Genomic DNA, 20,000 nt, shown 5'->3' with positions numbered 1-20,000 from the left:
CTGTCGCTCTTGCTGACTTAGAATATGTGGACAACTAGAAATACCTAGGTGTCTGGTTGGACTGTATACTCTTCTTCCAGACTCACATAAAACATCTCCAATCCAAAATTAAATCTAGAATCGGCTTCCTATTTCGCAACAAAGCATCCTTTACCCATGCTGCCAAACATACCCTCGTAAAACTGACCATCTTACCGATCCTCGACATCGGCGATGTCATTTACAAAATAGCCTCCAACACCCTACTCAACAAATTGGATGCAGTCAATCACAGTGCCATCCGTTTTGTCACCAAAGCCCCATACTCGTCGCCAAACCCACTCGCTCCAGGTCATCTACAAGACCCTGCTAGGTAAAGTCCTACCTTATCTGTGCTCGCTGGTCACCATAGCAGCACCCACCCGTAGCACGCGTTCCAGCAGGTATATCTCACTTGTCACCCCCAAAGCCAATTCCTCCTTTGGCTGCTTCTCCTTCCAGTTCTCTGCTGCCATTGACTGGAACGAACTACAAAAATCTCTGAAACTGGAAACACTTACAGTATCTCCCTCACTAGCTTTAAGCACCAGCTGTCAGAGCAGCTCACAGATCACTGCACCTGTACATAGCCCATCTATAAATAGCCCAAACATCTACCTCTTCCCCTACTGTATTTATTTATTTATGTGGCTCCTTTGCACCCCAGTATTTCTACTTCACACACTCATCTACTGTCAAATCTACCATTCCAGTGTTTTAATTGTTATATTGTATTTACTTCGCCACCATGGCCTTTTTTTTGCCTTTACCTCCCTTATCTCACCTCATTTGCTCACATTGTATATAGACTTATTTTTCTACTGTATTATTGACTGTATGTTTGTTTTACTCCATGTGTAACTCTGTGTTGTTGTATGTGTCGAACTGCTTTGCTTTATCTTTGCCAGGTCGCAATTGTAAATGAGAACTTGTTCTCAACTTGCCTACCTGGTTAAATAAAGGTGAAATAAAGGTGCATTTGAAGATAGGGTGGTATACAGAAGATAGCCCTATTTGGTAAAAGACCAAGTCCATATTATGGCAAAAACAGCTCAAATGAGCAAAGCGTAATGACGGTCCATCACTACTTTAAGTCATGAAGTTCAGTCAATCACAAACATTTTAAGAACTTTGAATGTTTCTTCAAGTGCAGTCGGAAAAACCATCCAGCACTATGATGAAACTGGCTCACATGAGGACTGACACAGGAAAGGAAGACCCAGAGTTACCTCTGCTGCAGAGGATAAGTTCATTGGAGTCACCAGCCCCAGAAATTGCTGCCCAAATAAATGCTTCACAGAGTTCAAGTGACAGACACATTTCAACATCAACTGTTCAGAGGAGACTGCGAGAATCAGGCCATCATGGTCGAATTGCTGCAAAGAAACCACTACTAAAGGACACCAATAAGAAGAAGAGACTTGCTTGGGCCAAGAAACACAAGCAATGAACATTAGACCGGTGGAAATATGTCCTTTGGTCTGATGAGCCCAAATTTGAAACCTCCGTGTCTTTGTGAGATACAGAGTAGGTGAACGGATGATCTCCACATGTGTGGTTCACACCATGAAGCATGGAGGAGGAGGTGTGATGGTGTGGGGGGGCTTTGCTTGTGACACCGTCAGTGATTTATTTAGAATTCAAGGCACACTTAACCAGCATGGCTAACACAGCATTCTGCAGCGATATGCCATCCCGTCTGGTTTGCGCATAGTGGGACTATCATTTGTTTTTTGACAGGACCCAACACATCTGCAGGCTGTGTAAGGACTATTTGACCAAGAAGGAGAATGATGAAGTGCTGCATCAGATGACCTAGCCTCCAGAATCACCCGACCTCAACCCAATTGAGATGGCTTGGGACATGTTGGACGGCAGAATGGAGGAAAAGCAGCCAACAAGTGCTCAGCAGATGTGGGAACTCCTTCAAGACTGTTGGAAAAGCATTCCAGGTGAAGCTGGTTGAGAGAATGCCAAGCATGTGCCAAGCTGTCATCAAGGCAAAGGGTGGCTACTTTAAAGAATATAAAATATAAAATATATATTTGTAACACTTTTTTGGTTACTACATGATTCCATATGTGTTAGTTCATAGTTGTGATGTCTTTAATAGTATTCTACAATGTAGAAAATAGTAAAAATAAAGAAACACCCTTGAATGAGTCGGTGTATACAAACTTTTGACTGGTAGTGTTTATATATATATACAGTATATATATATACATTTTTGTTGTTGTTGATGGTTTTCAAATTCATACCATCTGTATTTCAAAATACCCCGGTATTCGATATACGGTATACCGCTCAAGCATAGCACACACGCAAACAAACACACACACATGCACACACGCACACACCTCTGTAGCCTGTAGCAGCAGATAGATAGAGTGAGCGTCAGACCGAGGTCGTTGTACGGTTGTCCAGGAGACTGAGAGCAGGCTATTGATCCAGTGGGAACTGTGATCAGAAACAAGTGCTCTGTGATTGGGAGCCTCTGGGCTGTGGGGACGCTAATGATCACAATACAATGTGATCACATCCATCCGACCATTGCCAGGATAGCACCAACAAAACACCCAGTGTCAAAACGGAAGCCTCTTAATTTGTCGTTGATGGCAGCTGATTGTAGCTAGCTTAGTATTGTGCGGTCTCTTTCATGAGACCTGAACTAATGTTTGTATCACATCTCGAAATGGGTTCGTTCATGTATTTGTATACATGCATAGACAAAAAGCTTGATCAGATTTGTTGTCTGTTTCATAGGACATCATACACAATGACAAGCAATTCAGGGACATAAGGAAAGACTATTAGTAACAACGGTACGTATGCATGACGTCAATCAGCGACGTTCTCACCAGGATTCCTGGAAGAACGTCTATTTCTGACCAGCCTCTGCTGAGTTCTCAACAACCGGATGTTCCAGTTTTCAGGGGAAATGGAAAGAGAGCCTGTGACGTTAACAAGGTGACACTCCATATTAACTCCTCCTCCACATTTACTGGATTGGTAGAACAGGAAAAGAGCCTCCCCCTTCTCGTCAAAACCAGTATGTATCTAGTTTCAGGCGTTTGTTTTACACCTGCTACGTTAGATCCATTTCTGACCCACTGTTCCCATGCTTACATCTCATCCCATCATACAATACCATATAACAACCAACTTACAGTCATGCGTGCATACATATCACGTACAGGTAGTGCCAGGAATCCAACCCCCTCTCGGTGTTGCAAGCATCATGCTCTACCAATTGAGCATCAGATTCCCATTTTAGATTGCTATAAGGCCAGTTAGACAAGGAGGCCATCGTGGCTAAGCTACATCATCTCACCATGTGTAGTCTTCAACAAGATTAGGGAGAAAATACAGTTATATAAAAGGCAAACTGACAAATTTCAACAAAACTCCAGGTCCCATAAGTCTAATTCCAAACAGCCTGCCAGAGCAGCATCATTATTGTGCAGTTTTCCTATTTCTGTGACATTCTTCATGGTTCCATGAGAGAGAAAGGAGAGAGGGGTGTGTCACTGGGAAAGGTCAGTCTAAATACGCCAAACAGACAAAAGGTCACATTCAGGTCTACTCATAGACTCCAGCCTCTCCTCCCTCTCTCTTTCTATTTCTATCTCTCTGTCTCTACCTCTCCTGCTGTCTTTCCTACTACCTCTTGTCTCCTACTACTTTTCCCTCCCTCTCTCCATCTCCTCTCCCCCTCTCTCCTTCCCTACCTCCCTCTTCCCCAGATCGGAAGACATATTAATTTTATTGGCTCAGGCCAAAATTACAAATCCTACCGTGCTGCTGCCCTCTCAAAGGTTAAAATCAATTTCACTAACAACCCTCTGTAGTCTATCTGAAGGTAAATCCTCCTAAACTCCACTTTCCTAAATGGCTGTGCCGCTGTCGACACTCCCCACAGACCTGAATGGGATTTACATTTGGCCTGGTTGTTACAAGACAGCATGTTCCCGTTGTGCACCCCAGTGGGAAATATGATAAAGGTTCAGTCAAATATCAGGATGGATCCTCACAGGGGACTACATATTAAAAAGATTACTACCCCCTCTCACTTTATCCCACTCCTTATTTCTGTCTCTAAAAATATATATTTTTCCTCTTCCCTCTCTCCCTTATAGCCTCTTTCTGCCCCTTACCTATATTATTCTCTCTACCTCCCTTCCTCCCTCCCTCATGATAACCTGCTACTGTCATGGAGTCATTACCACCCACCAACCGGCAGGGGAGAGGGAGAGCGAGAGAGAGTGACAGAGTGACAGAGAGAGAGAGAGCGTGCAGTGTGTTCCAGTGTTTCATGGTCTGTCAGGACAAGCAGTGTCTTGGATAGTTGATACAGTCCAGCATGCTGATATTGTGTGTATTACACCCTATTCAGAGAGAGAGAGAGAGTGACAGAGAGAGACAGAGAGCGAGAGACAGAGAGCGAGAGCGAGAGACAGAGACAGAGAGACAGAGAGAGAGAGAAAGTGAGAAAGAGAAAGTGAGAAAGTGAGAGAGAGAAAGTGAGAGAGAGAAAGTGAGAAAGTGAGAGAGAGAAAGTGAGAGAGAGAAAGTGAGAAAGTGAGAGAGAGAAAGTGAGAGAGAGGGGAGCTGTGCTCTAAATACCTACTCACCTTCTTCTTTATTGCTCATTGTTGCTGAGGGATTATGTATTTCTGATTATGTCTGGATTATTGTCACACAAACAATACACTGGTAAGATCCACAGCAGTGACAGATGACTGTCTGTCTGGGACACGGAGCTACAGCAGTGACAGATGACTGTCTGTCTGGGACACGGAGCTACAGCAGTGACAGATGACTGTCTGTCTGGGACACGGAGCTACAGCAGTGACAGATTACTGTCTGTCTGGGACACGGAGCTACAGCAGTGACAGATGACTGTCTGACTGAGACACGGAGCTACAGCAGTGACAGATGACTGTCTGTCTGGGACACGGAGCTACAGCAGTGACAGATGACTGTCTGACTGAGACACGGAGCTACAGCAGTGACAGATGACTGTCTGTCTGGGACACGGAGCTACAGCAGTGACAGATGACTGTCTGTCTGGGACACGGAGCTACAGCAGTGACAGATGACTGTCTGTCTGGGACACGGAGCTACAGCAGTGACAGATGACTGTCTGACTGGGACACGGAGCTACAGCAGTGACAGATGACTGTCTGTCTGGGACACGGAGCTACAGCAGTGACAGATGACTGTCTGACTGGGACACGGAGCTACAGCAGCTCTGGCGGGAAGCTATATACATAGTCATCTTAAACTATACATTCATGTAAATACTACCTCAATTGGCCCGACCAACCAGTGCTCCTGCACATTGGCTAACCGGGCTATCTGCATTGTGTCCCACCACCCGCCAACCCCTCTTTTTACGCTACTGCTACTCTCTGTTCATCATATATGCATAGTCACTTTAACCATACCTACATGTACATGTACATACTACCTCAATAAGCCTGACTAACTGGTGTCTGCATATAGCCTTGCTACTCTTATTTTTGTTGTTTTATTTATTTACTTACCTACCTACACACACACACACACACACACACACACACACACACACACACACACACACATACCTTTTTCGCACTATTGGTTAGAGCCTGTAAGTAAGCATTTCACTGTAAGGTCTACACCGGTTGTATTCGGCGCACGTGACAAATAAACTTTGATTTGATTTGAAGCTGTGTCACGATACACACGCACTCACACACACCAGCCATCTTCTTCTCACTGTCTGGGTTTAGAGAGCTGTCGCCTTGGGACGGATCTTTATTTATAACACAGAGAGAGAGCGAGAGAGAAAAAAAGAGAGAAAAAGAGAGAGAGAGAGAGTGAGAGAGAGAAAGAGAGAGAGAGAGAGAGAGTGAGAGAGAGAAAGAGAGAGAGAGAGAGAGAGAGAGAGAGAGAGAGAGAGAAAGAGAGAGAGAGAGAGTGAGAGAGAGAGAGAAAGAGAGAGAGAGAGAGAGAGAGAGAGAGAGAGAGAGAGAGAGAGAGAGAGAGAGAGAAATTAGACAAAACACAGGGGCATGACCAGCAACAAGTGAGCAGTAAATGAAATATGGGAGAGCAGATGATATGAGAGTCTGTTGGAACAGAGCAGAACAGAGCAGAGCTGTGAACAACACTCCACTGTGCCCTGGAGCTACGAGACAAGCTGCGCATGGAAGAGAAGACAAAATAAAAACAATGTCTGCATGAACTAGTTTTCCTCTCAATCAATCAAATGAACATAAATGGGAGCAAAACTGAGTTTTCACTCCCTGATTAATATGTGGAGTAATAGATAGAACTATTCTTTATGACAATATACAGCATAACTGATTCAGCTACACTCAATATCCGGTACTATAGGCTACTGTAGTTATGTGAGTACCTTCAAACAACCAAATGAGATTTCTGATTAATTAGAGTGGTATTCTATTTGGCAAAAGCCTCGACCGTGTAACCTACATTAGACAATGTCCTAGTGTATGCACCTACCTCTAATCGCTTTTGTGCACTCACAATCATAGACACCTAACCCAAAAACCGTAATCCCCCTTCCGCTCACGCACGCATGCACGCACGCACGCACGCACACACACACACACACACACACACACACACACACACACACACACACACAGCAACAGAAGAGCACAACCTGGATCTCAGGTCTCACTCAGGATATGAGCCACCAACATTGTGACCTGTCATTAGAGTACAGCTCACATTGATTGCAGGCCAGGCATCCCTGAGGTACATCTAAGGTAACATTGTGTAAGTCATCGGGTGGGTTCCAAGGCCACATTAGCCCACTGAACTAAAGCTCAACCCACAACTGTATGTTGTTCTGATGTCTTTGCTTGGTAGGATAACTCTGCTAGTAGGATTACTCTGCTTAGTGGGATACCTCTGCTTGGTAGGATTACTCTGCTTAGTGGGATAACTCTGCTTGGTAGGATTACTATGCTTAGTGGGATAACTCTGCTTAGTAGGATAACTCTGCTTGGTATGATAACCCTGCTTGGTAGGATAACTCTGCTTGGTGGGATAACTATGCTTAGTGGGATAACTCTGCTTAGTAGGATAACTCTGCTTAGTAGGATTACTCTGCTTAGTAGGATAACTCTACTTAGTAAGATAACTCTACTTAGTAGGATAACTCTGCTTAGTAGGATAACTCTGCTTGGTAGGATAAATCTACTTAGTAGGATTTCTCTGCTTAGTAGGATAACTCTGCTTAGTAGGATAACTCTACTTAGTAGGATTTCTCTGCTTAGTAGGATTACTCTGCTTAGTAGGATAACTCTACTTAGTAGGATTTATCTGCTTAGTAGGATAACTCTGCTTAGTAGGATTTCTCTGCTTAGTAGGATAACTCTGCTTAGTGGGATAACTCTGCTTAGTAGGATAATCCTGCTTGGTAGGATAACTCTACTTAGTAGGATAACTCTGCTTGGTAGGATAACTCTACTTAGTGGGATACCTCTGCATGGTGGGATAACTCTGCATGGTAGGATAACTCTGCATGGTAGGATAACTCTGCATGGTGGGATAACTCTGCTTGGTAGGATAACTCTACATGGTGGGATAACTCTGCATGGTGGGATAACTCTGCATGGTAGGATAACTCTGCATGGTAGGATACCTCTGCATGGTGGGATAACTGCATGGTGGGATAACTCTGCATGGTGGGATAACTCTGCATGGTAGGATAACTCTGCATGGTGGGATAACTCTGCATGGTGGGATAACTCTGCATGATGGGATAACTCTGCATGGTAGGATAACTCTGCATAGTGGGATAACTCTGCATGATGGGATAACTCTGCATAGTAGGATAACTCTGCATGGTGGGATAACTCTGCATGGTGGGATAACTCTGCATGATGGGATAACTTTGCATGGTAGGATACCTCTGCATGGTGGGATAACTCTGCATGGTGGGATAACTCTGCATGGTAGGATAACTCTGCATGGTAGGATAACTCTGCATGGTGGGATAACTCTGCATGGTAGGATAACTCTGCATGGTGGGATAACTCTGCTTGGTAGGATAACTCTGCATGGTGGGATAACTCTGCATGGTGGGATAACTCTGCATGGTAGGATAACTCTGCATGGTGGGATAACTGCATGGTGGGATAACTCTGCATGGTGGGATAACTCTGCATGGTAGGATACCTCTGCATGGTAGGATACCTCTGCATGGTAGGATAACTCTAATTGGTAGGATAACTCTACTTAGTAGGATTTCTCTGCTTAGTAGGATTACTCTGCTTAGTAGGATAACTCTACTTAGTAGGATTTCTCTGCTTAGTAGGATAACTCTGCTTAGTAGGATTTCTCTGCTTAGTAGGATAACTCTGCTTAGTGGGATAACTCTGCTTAGTAGGATAATCCTGCTTGGTAGGATAACTCTACTTAGTAGGATAACTCTGCTTGGTAGGATAACTCTACTTAGTGGGATACCTCTGCATGGTGGGATAACTCTGCATGGTAGGATAACTCTGCATGGTAGGATAACTCTGCATGGTGGGATAACTCTGCTTGGTAGGATAACTCTACATGGTGGGATAACTCTGCATGGTGGGATAACGCTGCATGGTAGGATAACTCTGCATGGTGGGATAACTCTGCATGGTGGGATAACTCTGCATGATGGGATAACTCTGCATGGTAGGATAACTCTGCATGGTGGGATAACTCTGCATGATGGGATAACTCTGCATGGTGGGATAACTCTGCATGGTGGGATAACTCTGCATGGTGGGATAACTTTGCATGGTAGGATACCTCTGCAAGGTGGGATAACTCTGCATGGTGGGATAACTCTGCATGGTAGGATAACTCTGCATGGTAGGATAACTCTGCATGGTAGGATAACTCTGCATGGTGGGATAACTGCATGGTAGGATAACTCTGCATGGTGGGATAACTCTGCATGGTAGGATAACTCTGCATGGTGGGATACCTCTGCATGGTAGGATACCTCTGCATGGTGGGATAACTCTGCATGGTGGGATAACTCTGCATGGTGGGATAACTCTGCATGATGGGATAACTCTGCATGGTGGGATAACTCTGCATGGTGGGATAACTCTGCATGGTAGGATAACTCTGCATGGTAGGATACCTCTGCATGGTGGGATAACTCTGCTTGGTGGGATAACTCTGCTTGGTAGGATAACGCTGCATGGTAGGATACCTCTGCATGGTGGGATAACTCTGCTTGGTATGATAACTCTGCATGGTAGGATAACTCTGCATGGTATGATAACTCTGCATGGTGGGATAACAGCAAATCCACTCTGTGACAGTGGCTACAGTACGACCCTGCTAACAGCATATCCTCAATGACAGAGTGTCAGCGTGAGTGACAGGGGATGACTGGCTGTCTTATGGGAGGTTGCCAGGAGCTCCAAACCCAACCAATGAGTTACTGCTACCCTTTTATCACCTCTGTGGCTCTGTCTATGGCTCTCTGTCTGTGGCCTGTCTATGGCTCTCTGTCTGTGGCCTGTCTATGGCTCTCTGTCTGTGGCCTGTCTATGGCTCTCTGTCTGTGGCCTGTCTATGGCTCTCTGTCTGTGGCCTGTCTATGGCTCTCTGTCTGTGAAATGTCGATGGTTCTATGTCTGTGGCCTGTTTATGTCTCTGTCTAGTTGTCTGTGGCCTGTCTATGGCATGTCTATGGCTACCTGTCTATGTGGCTCTGTCTATGGCTTGGACAGGGTCTGTCTGGGTCTGTCTAGTGCTCTTGTCTACGGCTGTGAAATTTAAGAGGACAGAACAATTTGTCAGCCTCTCCCTCAGTCTGACTCACACATTGACTCAAACACACTCTCACACTCGCTCATACAACACATCATCATCTGGCCTAATGGGCGGCAGTGGCACTGCGACAGGCCCGTGTGTGTGTGTGTGTGTGTGTGTGTGCGTGTGTGTGTGTGTGTGTGTGTGTGTGTGTGTGTGTGTGTGTGTGTGTGTGTGTGTGTGTGTGTGTGTGTGTGTGTGTGTTAGGGTTATGCGATGTCAACCTTTGTCCTATCGTGATATTTACTCATAAAACATTTATGTGTGTGTGTGGACAAAACATTATTATTTTTTTTTAATTGCATGGATGAATTGGACAAATCATGACGAAAGATAATGTTGCTGATAGCCTGGGGATAGACTCATTTTTTCTAATATCCCTTTCTGGTGGTGCTTCAGCATAAAACAGGTGTGTGTACGTCTGTGTCTGTGTGGCCCGCACAAGACGGAGCAAAGTGACGGTCAACCGATGACGAACGGGCTGCTGTCTTACTGTAGTGAGTTAGGATAAATCATTGGCTGGATAGAAGCTAAATCTACCATCTTCAGAACTGGATAATAATTGCTTCTGTCATAAAGATGTGATTGAGAATAGCCTATGGCTAGGCCTATATTTTTGTTCTTTTTGAAAGCGGCAACTTTAGGAAACTCCCTTCTTAGCCTATCTGAATATTTGGGAAATAATCTACTGTTCATAACTGTTACTGTCTTAAAACTTTTCTGATGGGTCCAGTAGGAGGATTGGCCATTTCCTGTTCAACCTAGCATGGAGGGATCATTTATTTTTTAATAAGCTTAAAAGCCCAGTACAGTCAAAAATGCGATTTCCTGTGTTTTATATATATTTCCACACTATGATATATCTCATTGTTGCCCAAAAATGATTTGATATAGAGATAAAAACAGCTGCATTGGACCTTGAGTATCTCATATATGTATAATGTGTATACAGGTGAGGTAGGAAGTTTACATACACTTAGGTTGGAGTCATTTAAACTAGTTTTTCAACAACTCCACACATTTCCTGTTAACAAACTATAGTTTTGGCAAGTCGGTTAGGACATCTACTTTGTGCATGACACAAGTCATTTTTCCAACAATTGTTTACAGACAGATTATTTCACTTATAATTCACTGTATCACAATTCCAGTGGGTCAGAAGTTTACATACACTAAGTTGACTGTGCCTTTAAAGAGCTTGGAAAATTCCAGAAAATGACGTCATGGATAATAATTGCTTCAATTGCCTCATCCTCCTTTTTTAATAGTGTTTGTTCAATCTGTCATAACGATGTGATTGAGAATAGCCTATGGCTTCTGATAGGCTAATTGACATCATTTGAGTCAATTGGAGGTGTGGCTGTATTTCAAGGTCTACCTTCAAACTCAGTGCCTCTTTGCTTGACATCATGGGAAGATCAAAATAAATCAGCCAAGACCTCAGAAAAGAAATTGTAGACCTCCACAAGTCTGGTTCATCCTTGGGAGCAATTTCCAAATGCCTGAAGTTACTACGTTCATCTGTATAAACAATGGCACGCAAGTATAAACACCATGGGACCACGCAGCCGTCATACCGCTCAGGAAGGAGACGCGTTCTGTCTCCTAGAGATGAACGTACTTTGGTGCGAAAAGTGCAAATCAATCCCAGAACAACAGCAAAGGACCTTGTGAAGATGCTGGAGGAGACAGGTACAAAAGTATCTATAACCACAGTAAAACGAGTCCTATATCGACATAACCTGAAAGGCCGCTCAGCAAGGAAGCAGCCACTGCTCCAAAACCGCCATAAAAAAGCCAGACTATGGTTTGCAACTGCACATGGGGACAAAGATCGTACTTTTTGGAGAAATGTCCTCTGGTCTGATGAAACAAAAATGGAACTGTTTGGCTATAATGACCATCGTTATGTTTGGAGGAAAAGGGGGAGGCTTGCAAGCCCCAACCATGAAGCACAGGGGTGGCAGCATCATGTTTTGGGGGTGCTTTGCTGCAGTTGGGACTGATGCACTTAACAAAATAGATGGCATCACGAGGTAGGAAAATTATGTGGATATAATGAAGCAACATCTCAAGAAATCAGTCAGGAAGTTAAAGATTTGTCGCAAAGGGGTCTTCCAAATGGACAACGACCCCAAGCATACTTCCAAAGTTGAGCAAAATGGCTTAAGGACAACAAAGTCAAGGTATTGGAGTGGCCATCACAAAGCCCTGACCTCAATCCTATAGAAAATTTGTGGGCAGAACTGTAAAAGCGTGTGCGAGCAAGGAGGCCTACAAACCTGACTCAGTTACACCAGCTCTGTCAGGAGGAATGGGCTAAAATTCACCCAACTTATTGTGGGAGGCTACCCAAAACATTTGACCCACATTAAACAATTTAAAGGCAAAGCTACCAAATCCTAATTGAGTGTAATGTAAACTACTGACCCACTGGGAATGTGATGAAAGAAATAAAATCTGAAATAAATAATTCTCTCTCCTATTATTCTGACATTTCTCATTTTTAGAATAAAGTGGTGATCCTAACTGACCAAAGACAGGGAATTTTTACTAGGATTAAATGTCAGGATTTGTGAAAAACTGAGTTTAAATGTATTTGGCTAAAGTGTATGTAAACTTCCGACTTCAACTGTATACAGTACCAGTCAAAAGTTTGGACAGTCACTTTATTTTTACTATTTTCTACATTGTAGAATAATAGTGAGGACATTGAAACTGTGAAATAACACATATGGAATCATGTAGTAACCAAAAAAGTTTTTAACAAATCAAAATAGATTTTATACTTGAGATTCTTCAAAGTAGCCACCTTCTGCCTTGATGACAGCTTTGCACATGCTTGTGGCATTCTCTCAACCAACTTCACCTGGAATGCTTTCCAACAGTCTTGAAGGAGTTCCCACATTTACTGAGCACTTGTTGGCTGCTTTTCCTCCACTCTGCGGTCGAACTTATCCCAAGCCATCTCAATTGGGTAGAGGTCGGGTGATTCTGGAGGCTAGGTCATCTGATGCAGCACTCCATCATTCTCCTTCTTGGTCAAATAGCCCTTACACAGCCTGCAGGTGTTGAGGTCGGGCGATTATGGAGGCCTAGTCTCTTGGCATTCTCTCAACCAGCTTCATGAGGTAGTCACCTGGAATGCATTTTAATTTACAGGAGGAATTTCTTTCCTTCTAATGCTTTTTAGCCAAAGAGTTGTGTGTGCTGTGACAAGGTAGGGATGGTATACAGAAGATAGCCCTATTTGGTGAAAGACCAAGTCCATATTATGACAAGAAAAGCTCAAATAAGCAAAGAGAAATGACAGTCCATCATTACTTTAAGACATGAATGTTAGTTAATCCGGAACATTTTAAGAACTTTGAAAGTCGCAAAAACCATCAAGCGCTATGATGAAACTGGCTTTCATAAGGACCGACACAGGACAGGAAGACCCAGAATTACCTCTGCCTCAGAGGATACGTTCATTAGAGTTAACTGCACCTCAGATTGCAGCCCAAATAAATGCTTCACAGAGTTCAAGTAACAGACACATCTCAACATCAACTGTTCAGAGGAGACTGCGTGAATCAGGCCTGAGGCGAAACGCCATGCCATCCTGGTTTGCGCTCAGTGCGACTGTCATTTGCTTTTCAACAGGACAATGACCAAAACACACATCCAGGCTGTGTAAAGGCTATTTGACCAAGAAGGAGAGTGATGGTGCTGCATCAGATGACCTGGCCTACACAATCACCCAACCTCAACCCAATTGAGCGTTGATGCAGCGACTGTTGGATCAGCGACCGTTAGCAACCGTTGGAGCAGCGACCGTTGGAGCAGCGACTGTTGGAGCAGCGACTGTTGGATCAGTGACCGCTCTATCAATGACCTTTGGAGCAGCGACCGTTGGAGCAGCGACCGTTGCATCAGCGACTGTTAATGACCAGTGGAGCAGCGACCATTAGCAACTGTTGGAGCAGCGACCATTGGAGCAGCGACCGTTGGAGCAGTGACCATTGGAGCAGCGACCGTTGGAGCAGTGACCGTTGGAGCAGCGACCATTAGCAACTGTTGGAGCAGCGACCAATGGAGCAGCTACCGTTGCATCAGCGACTGTTAATGACCAGTGGAGCAGCGACCATTAGCAACTGTTGGAGCAGCGACCGTTGGAGCAGCGACCGTTGCATCAGCGACTGTTAATGACCAGTGGAGCAGCGAGCATTAGCAACTGTTGGAGCACCGACCATTGGAGCAGTGAGAGTCTGATGAGGAACGGGCTGTCTTAACGTAGTGAGTTAGGTCATACATCGTGGGCTGGATAGACGCAATCTATCTACTGTCTTCACAACTGGTCATTGATTTATTTGCCTCATAAAATAACAGTAAATAAATAATATTGTTTATATTGCTGCGATTTAGAATAGCCTATGTCTAGGCAAGGCTAGTCTTTCATTCTTGTTATTTTTGAAAGCGGCAACTTTAGGACAATTTCTCAGGCTAGAATGTTTGGGAAATAAGATAGACTACTGTTCATAATTTTAACTTTGTATTAAAGCTTTTACAATAGGCCTAGTAGGAGGATTGGTTATTAGCCATTAGGTTTTCAAACTCGCATGGAGGGATTATCCCGACCTGGATGGATCATTTATTTCTTAATAAGCTTAAACTTGATTCAACTTGTCATTTGATTTTAGTTTAGGCTTCAGATATTGTTTGTTCGCTCTCATTATTAGTCCCCTGACAAATGTTTTAGGCTATTTAAAAAACGTATTGATATGGAACTCGGTTAGATTCATTGTTTGATCGGGAGAAAACCATGCATAAAATGATAAAAGTGTAACCTATAGCCCAAAGTCATATTTCTATCGAATGGAGAGAAAAGCTCAATTACAGTGCATTTCGAAAGTACTCAGACCCCTTCACTTTTTCCAAATTTTGTTACGTTACAGCCTTATTCTAAAATGAATTCCATAATTTTTTTTCACCTCACCAATCTACACACAATACCCCATAATTACAAAGGAAAATCAGATTTTTAGAATTTTGCAAATTTATCAATTAAAAAAACAGAAATACCTTATTTAAATTCAATTGATTGGACATGAATTGCAAAGACACACATCTGTATATATATGGTCCCACAGTTGACAGTGAATGTCAGAGCAAAAACCAAGCCATGAGGTCGAAGGAATTGTTTATAGAGCTCCGAGACAGGACTGTGTTGAGGCACAGATCTGGGGAAGGGTACCAAAACTGTTCTGCTGCATTTAAGGTCCCCAAGAACCCAGTGGCCTCCATCATTCTTAAATGGAAGAAGTTTGAAACCACCTAGACTCTTCCTAGAGCTGGCCGCCCTGACAAACTGAGCAATCGGGGGAGAAGGGCCTTGGTCAGGGTGGTGAGCAAGAACCTGGTGGTCACTTTGACAGAGCTCCAGAGTTCCTCTGTGGAGATGGGAGAACCTTCCAGAAGGACAACAATCTCTGCAGCACTCCACTAATCAGGTCTTTATGGTAGAGTGTCCAGATGGAAGCCACTCCTCAGTAAAAGGCACATGACAGCCCGCTTGGAGTTTGCCAAAAGGCACCTAAAGGACTCTCAGACCATCTGAGGAAACCAACATTGAACGCTTTGGACTGAATACCAAGCTTCACGTCTGGAGGAAACCAGGGACGGCTCATTAATACGGTAAAGCATGGTGGTGGCAGCATCATGCTGTAGGGATGTTTTTCAGTGGCAGGGACTGGGAGACTAGTCAGGATCGAGGGAAAGATGTACGGAGAAAAGTACAGCGAGATCCTTGATGAGAACCTGCTCCAGAGCCCTCAGGACCTCAGACTGGGGCAAAGGGTCACCTTCCAACAGGACAAAGACCGTAAGCACACAGCCACGACAACACAGGAGTGGCTTCGGAGCAAGTCTCTGAATGTCCTTGAGTGGCCCAGCCAGAGCCTGGAATTGAACCCGATCAAACATCTCTGGAGAGACCTGAATATAGCTGTGCAGTGACGCTCCCCATCCAACCTGACAGAGCTTGAGAGGATCTGCAGAGAAGAATGGGAAAAACTCCCCAAATACTGATGTGCCAAGCTTGTAGCGTCATACCCAAGAAGACTCAAGGCTGTAATTGCTGCCAAAGGTAATTCAACAAAGTACTGAGTAAAGGGTCTGAATACTTAAGTAAATGTAATATTGCAGTTTTTCCATTTGAATACATTTGCAAACATTTCTAAAAACCTGTTTTTGCTTTGTCATTATGGGGTACTGTGTGTAGATTGATGAGGGGAAAAAACGATTTAATCAATTTTAGAATAAGGCTGTAACATAACAAAATGTGGAAAAAGTCAAGGTGTCTGAATACTTTCTGATGCACTGTAGGTAATTTTTTTAACAGCTAGACACAAGATAGTTAAACAGTGTCCATAAAAAAATATATAATAATAGGTTTAAGCTATAGCCCAAGGCCCATGCAGAGAGAGAGAGATTAACAATATTTCATGACTGGACATTTTGCGTTGATTTGGTGAAATGCTCCGCTCTGTCTGGCCTACATTCCTCTCTTGCGTTGTGTATATAACATATTTATTGAAATAGGCTACAGCAAATAGGAATAGGCTTATTACTCAGAATGTCACTTGTGTGCTGCCATGATGCGCAGTGCCAGTCAAGTGCACATCACGATGTCGTCACCATCGACGATGGCTGTCAATCATCATTGATAGACGATGCTATTGTAATATCGCCCAACCCTACTCTACTGTACCTTTTCCCCTTTTTCCATCCACTTCAATATCAGTCTCTCTCTCTCCTTCTATCTCTAATCTCTATCCCTCCCTCTCTCTTTCTCTGATATCCTTCCTCCCTCTTTCCCTCACTCCTCCCCCCTCTCTCTCCCCTCAGCAGTCCTCTGGGCTCTCTCCCACAGGTAGTGTGTAAAGAGCAGACAGTAGCGTTGGCAGAGGCATTACTGTAAAAGAACAGGACATCTCCACTGCCACTCTCTCTGCCCTAGTGTTCGATGAGGAGATACAGAGAGGACAACATTTGGAACAGTATGACAGTGTGCCTTTGTGCCAATGTTCTGGATCCATCATGAGGTACAATATTCCCCTGTACTCATGGCAGTGACGTTACAACCATGGCATGAACAGATAGGACGTATTACCCCTGCCTGCTTTGTGTTGTGTTGTCTAGGTGAAATCCATCCATCCATTTCCAGCACAGATAAAGAAATACACAGATAGAAAAATAGACAACACGCACACGCACAAAAACAGATGCTTTTCCCCTTACCCAAGTGTCGTCATAGTAACGATGGTGTACCAGAATGAGGCTGGGATGCTGGTGAACTTGCTCGACGTGGAACCTTTCTCGGCGTAGAACATAACGGTAGCGAAGATGATAATGGCCATGGTGAGGGAGAAGAGGAGGAAGCCCAGCTCTGAGGCGCAGCTCTTCAGCGTGTACCCCAGGATGCGCAGCCCTTGAGAGTGACGGGAGAACTTGAAGATACGGAAGACCCGGAAGACCCGGAGCGTGACGAAGGCCCCGCTCACATCCTCGTTGTCTGTCATCACCAAGCCAATGTAGTAGGGCAAGATGGCCACCACGTCGATGATGCTCATCACGCTGCGCATAAAGCGGTAGCGGCTTGGCGCAGCAAACAGTCTCATGAGGTACTCTACTGTGAAGATGAGGACGCAGGCCGTGTCCATGCAGAAGAAGGCTACTGTGTAGCGATCGCCGCACGTCACCTCTTTGGTGTTAGGGGTGGCACCGCAAGGCACCGTCTCCACCACGTTGGTGAGGACTGAGATGGCGATGAAGAAGCCGGTGACGTAGTAGAACACCAGGGCCATGGTGGAGGTGTGAGGGTTCTCGAAGGCCCTCCACATGGTCTCTCTGAACGTCATATTGGGAAGCTTGGCATCTTTCTTGTCCTCGTCATCGTCCATCAGTCTCTCTTGGTTCTCACGCCTACGGTCCTTGTACTCTTCGTAGCAGCAGTCTCCGATGATCTCAGGAATGATCCCAAAGAAGGACAGCTCTTCGTCGTAGGACGTGATGCACTCGGAGCGAGGGTAATGCAGCTTGCCCGTGCGATAGAAGTTGAGAACAGCGCGGAACACATCCGCGTCTCGGTCAAAAAAGTATTCTTTGGTCTCCTCATTGTAGAAAAACTCTTTCTCTGAACTGCCCAGTAAGGTGTCGGGATATCTATCTAGCGTGTTCCGCCAGGTCTCAAATCGGCGTCCACTTACATTGAGGACAATGAGCTCGTCTGCGCGTTTGTTCTTCTCTGTGGGGGCGATGGGCATGGGCATGTTGGCCACGGGCATCCAGCCAATAGCAGCAGCACGGGCGAAGGGCAGCCACGCCGCTACTCCCGACGCCATGGTGAGTCTGGCTTGGGGCGAGGACAGGGACAAGTCCACCAGCACCTTCACAACCAGCTTGGCTTCAGCTCACTCACCATCTGGAGAGAGGCAGGGGTGGGGGAAGACTGTGGTGGAGGGGTGAGAGAGAGGGGAAAGGTGGGAAGGGGAGACAGCGGGGGTTAGGGAAGACAGCAGGAAAGATGGGAGGGGGAGACAGAGAGGGAGAGGTGGGAGAGAGAGACAGTGGGGGAAGGTGGGAGGGGAAGAGAGAGGGAGAGGTGGGAGAAGCAGGAGAGGCGGGAGAGGAGGATGATGGAGAGAGTAGTGAGTGTGTGTGTGAGAGAGAGAGAGAGAGAGAGAGAGAGAGAGAGAGAGAGAGAGATAAATGGATGCATTATGATTAAAAAACGACATTGTTTTTAAAATGTAAATGAACAAGGTAGTGTCAAGGTGAAATAGTAGGGTAGTATAAATGTAAAACATAGAAAATATGCATACCAACTTAATTATACGAAACCACAATTCCATGTAATAGACACCAACTAGCTGGAAAGAGTACATTACTTCCAATAGGAATAACCCTACAGTATCTTAATCTGATCATGATACGTGTAATTTAAGCCTAGGGCATATTGCAATATCCTTTAAAGATCCATTCCCCATAATTACTCTGATGTAATATAAGAAATGGAAATAGCATGTACTTTTTCCCTCTATTGGGTTACAGGGTTTGCTCTTCTGTGCATGATACAAATATAATAGCCAGATAGGATTGTTCAGGATCTTCCTGCTCGCTCTTTCCAAGTCATGGGAGGTTTCACATTCATAACAAATCATATTTTCTCCTTCACAGCTTGGCAGACCAAGACATAGCCTACAGTTTTTTTTAAAACAGTGCGTAGTTCTAATTCAGTGGCCTAAATTCTAGTAGAACCCGTTGTTAAAGACGGCTCCGAGGTGCAGCCCGCGGACTGGCAGTCAAGTTGTTCAGTACCTGTTGAGTCAAAACTAACAGAACATTTCCAAAGGGTGTGCAACCCATTGTTTCCTTTGGAGGAATAGCCAGTGGCTAAATAAATGGATACCTTGTCATCTCGAATTTAGGTTCTACTGACATTGTTGTATTTGCCCCTCAATTTCTCAGTTTGAAAAAATGTATCCATCTATATAGACAAACATAACCAAGCCCTATAAAATGGCCTACGACTTTGACAGTTCTCTCAGAATCGAAAGCTTGGCTGTCATTTGGCTGCATTAGTGTTATGAGAATACAGATGCTGCCTTGCTGAAGCAAACTAAACCAATTCTTACATAAACATCAATCATTTAGGTTTCTGTTCATGGTAATACAATACACTTACCCATGCACATTTCTGCATCCACAAAAATAAGAGCTTTTCCTGGGGCTAACTACTTGTAGAGCAGCTGTTGCGCCGTAGGTTGGTTACCTTTTAGAATGTCCCTCAGAATCCACATATGAAGTTGAAATAAAAGGAGAATAACATAGCAGGATGCGATTTGACAATAATTGTAAGCGAAAGCACTGGAGTTTAAAACATCTGTCCAACGTTTTTCATTCAGTTTCCATTGCGAGAAAGAGGGGATAATCCCACTACTCCGACGCAAGGCTTTCGCTCCACCGCCTCTGCTGTGGGAAGCGGTAAACTACACTGAGGATCGCTCTCCTTCTAGCACATTTTAGAGTGCTGGACAGGGGTAGGATTATCTTTCTCCGTTATCTCACTCTAATAAACGCCCCATATCTGATTCTCTCTCTCTCGGTCTTGC

The 20,000-nt window shown here is 44.5% G+C and overlaps 1 protein-coding gene across 2 annotated transcripts in view; it reads right to left on the bottom strand.

Annotated features, from left to right (window-relative positions):
• LOC110492564 (potassium voltage-gated channel subfamily D member 3) overlaps positions 1-20,000 on the bottom strand; it is a 269,073-nt gene that overhangs the window by 248,902 nt on the left and 171 nt on the right. For both annotated transcript variants that reach the window (XM_036947565.1, XM_036947566.1), the window contains exons 1-2: positions 19,574-20,000; positions 17,128-18,337 (exon numbers count right to left, since the gene is read on the bottom strand). The exon at positions 19,574-20,000 is cut by the window's right edge and continues 171 nt beyond it. In XM_036947565.1, the coding sequence (XP_036803460.1) occupies positions 17,128-18,230 (1,103 nt within the window). In that variant the 5' untranslated portion in view covers positions 18,231-18,337; positions 19,574-20,000. The remainder of the gene's footprint in view (positions 1-17,127; positions 18,338-19,573) is intronic.

Source organism: Oncorhynchus mykiss, chromosome 16 (genome assembly GCF_013265735.2).
Source record: "Oncorhynchus mykiss isolate Arlee chromosome 16, USDA_OmykA_1.1, whole genome shotgun sequence".
Lineage (NCBI taxonomy): Eukaryota > Metazoa > Chordata > Actinopteri > Salmoniformes > Salmonidae > Oncorhynchus > Oncorhynchus mykiss.
This window is presented reverse-complemented; position numbering and strand designations above follow the sequence as displayed.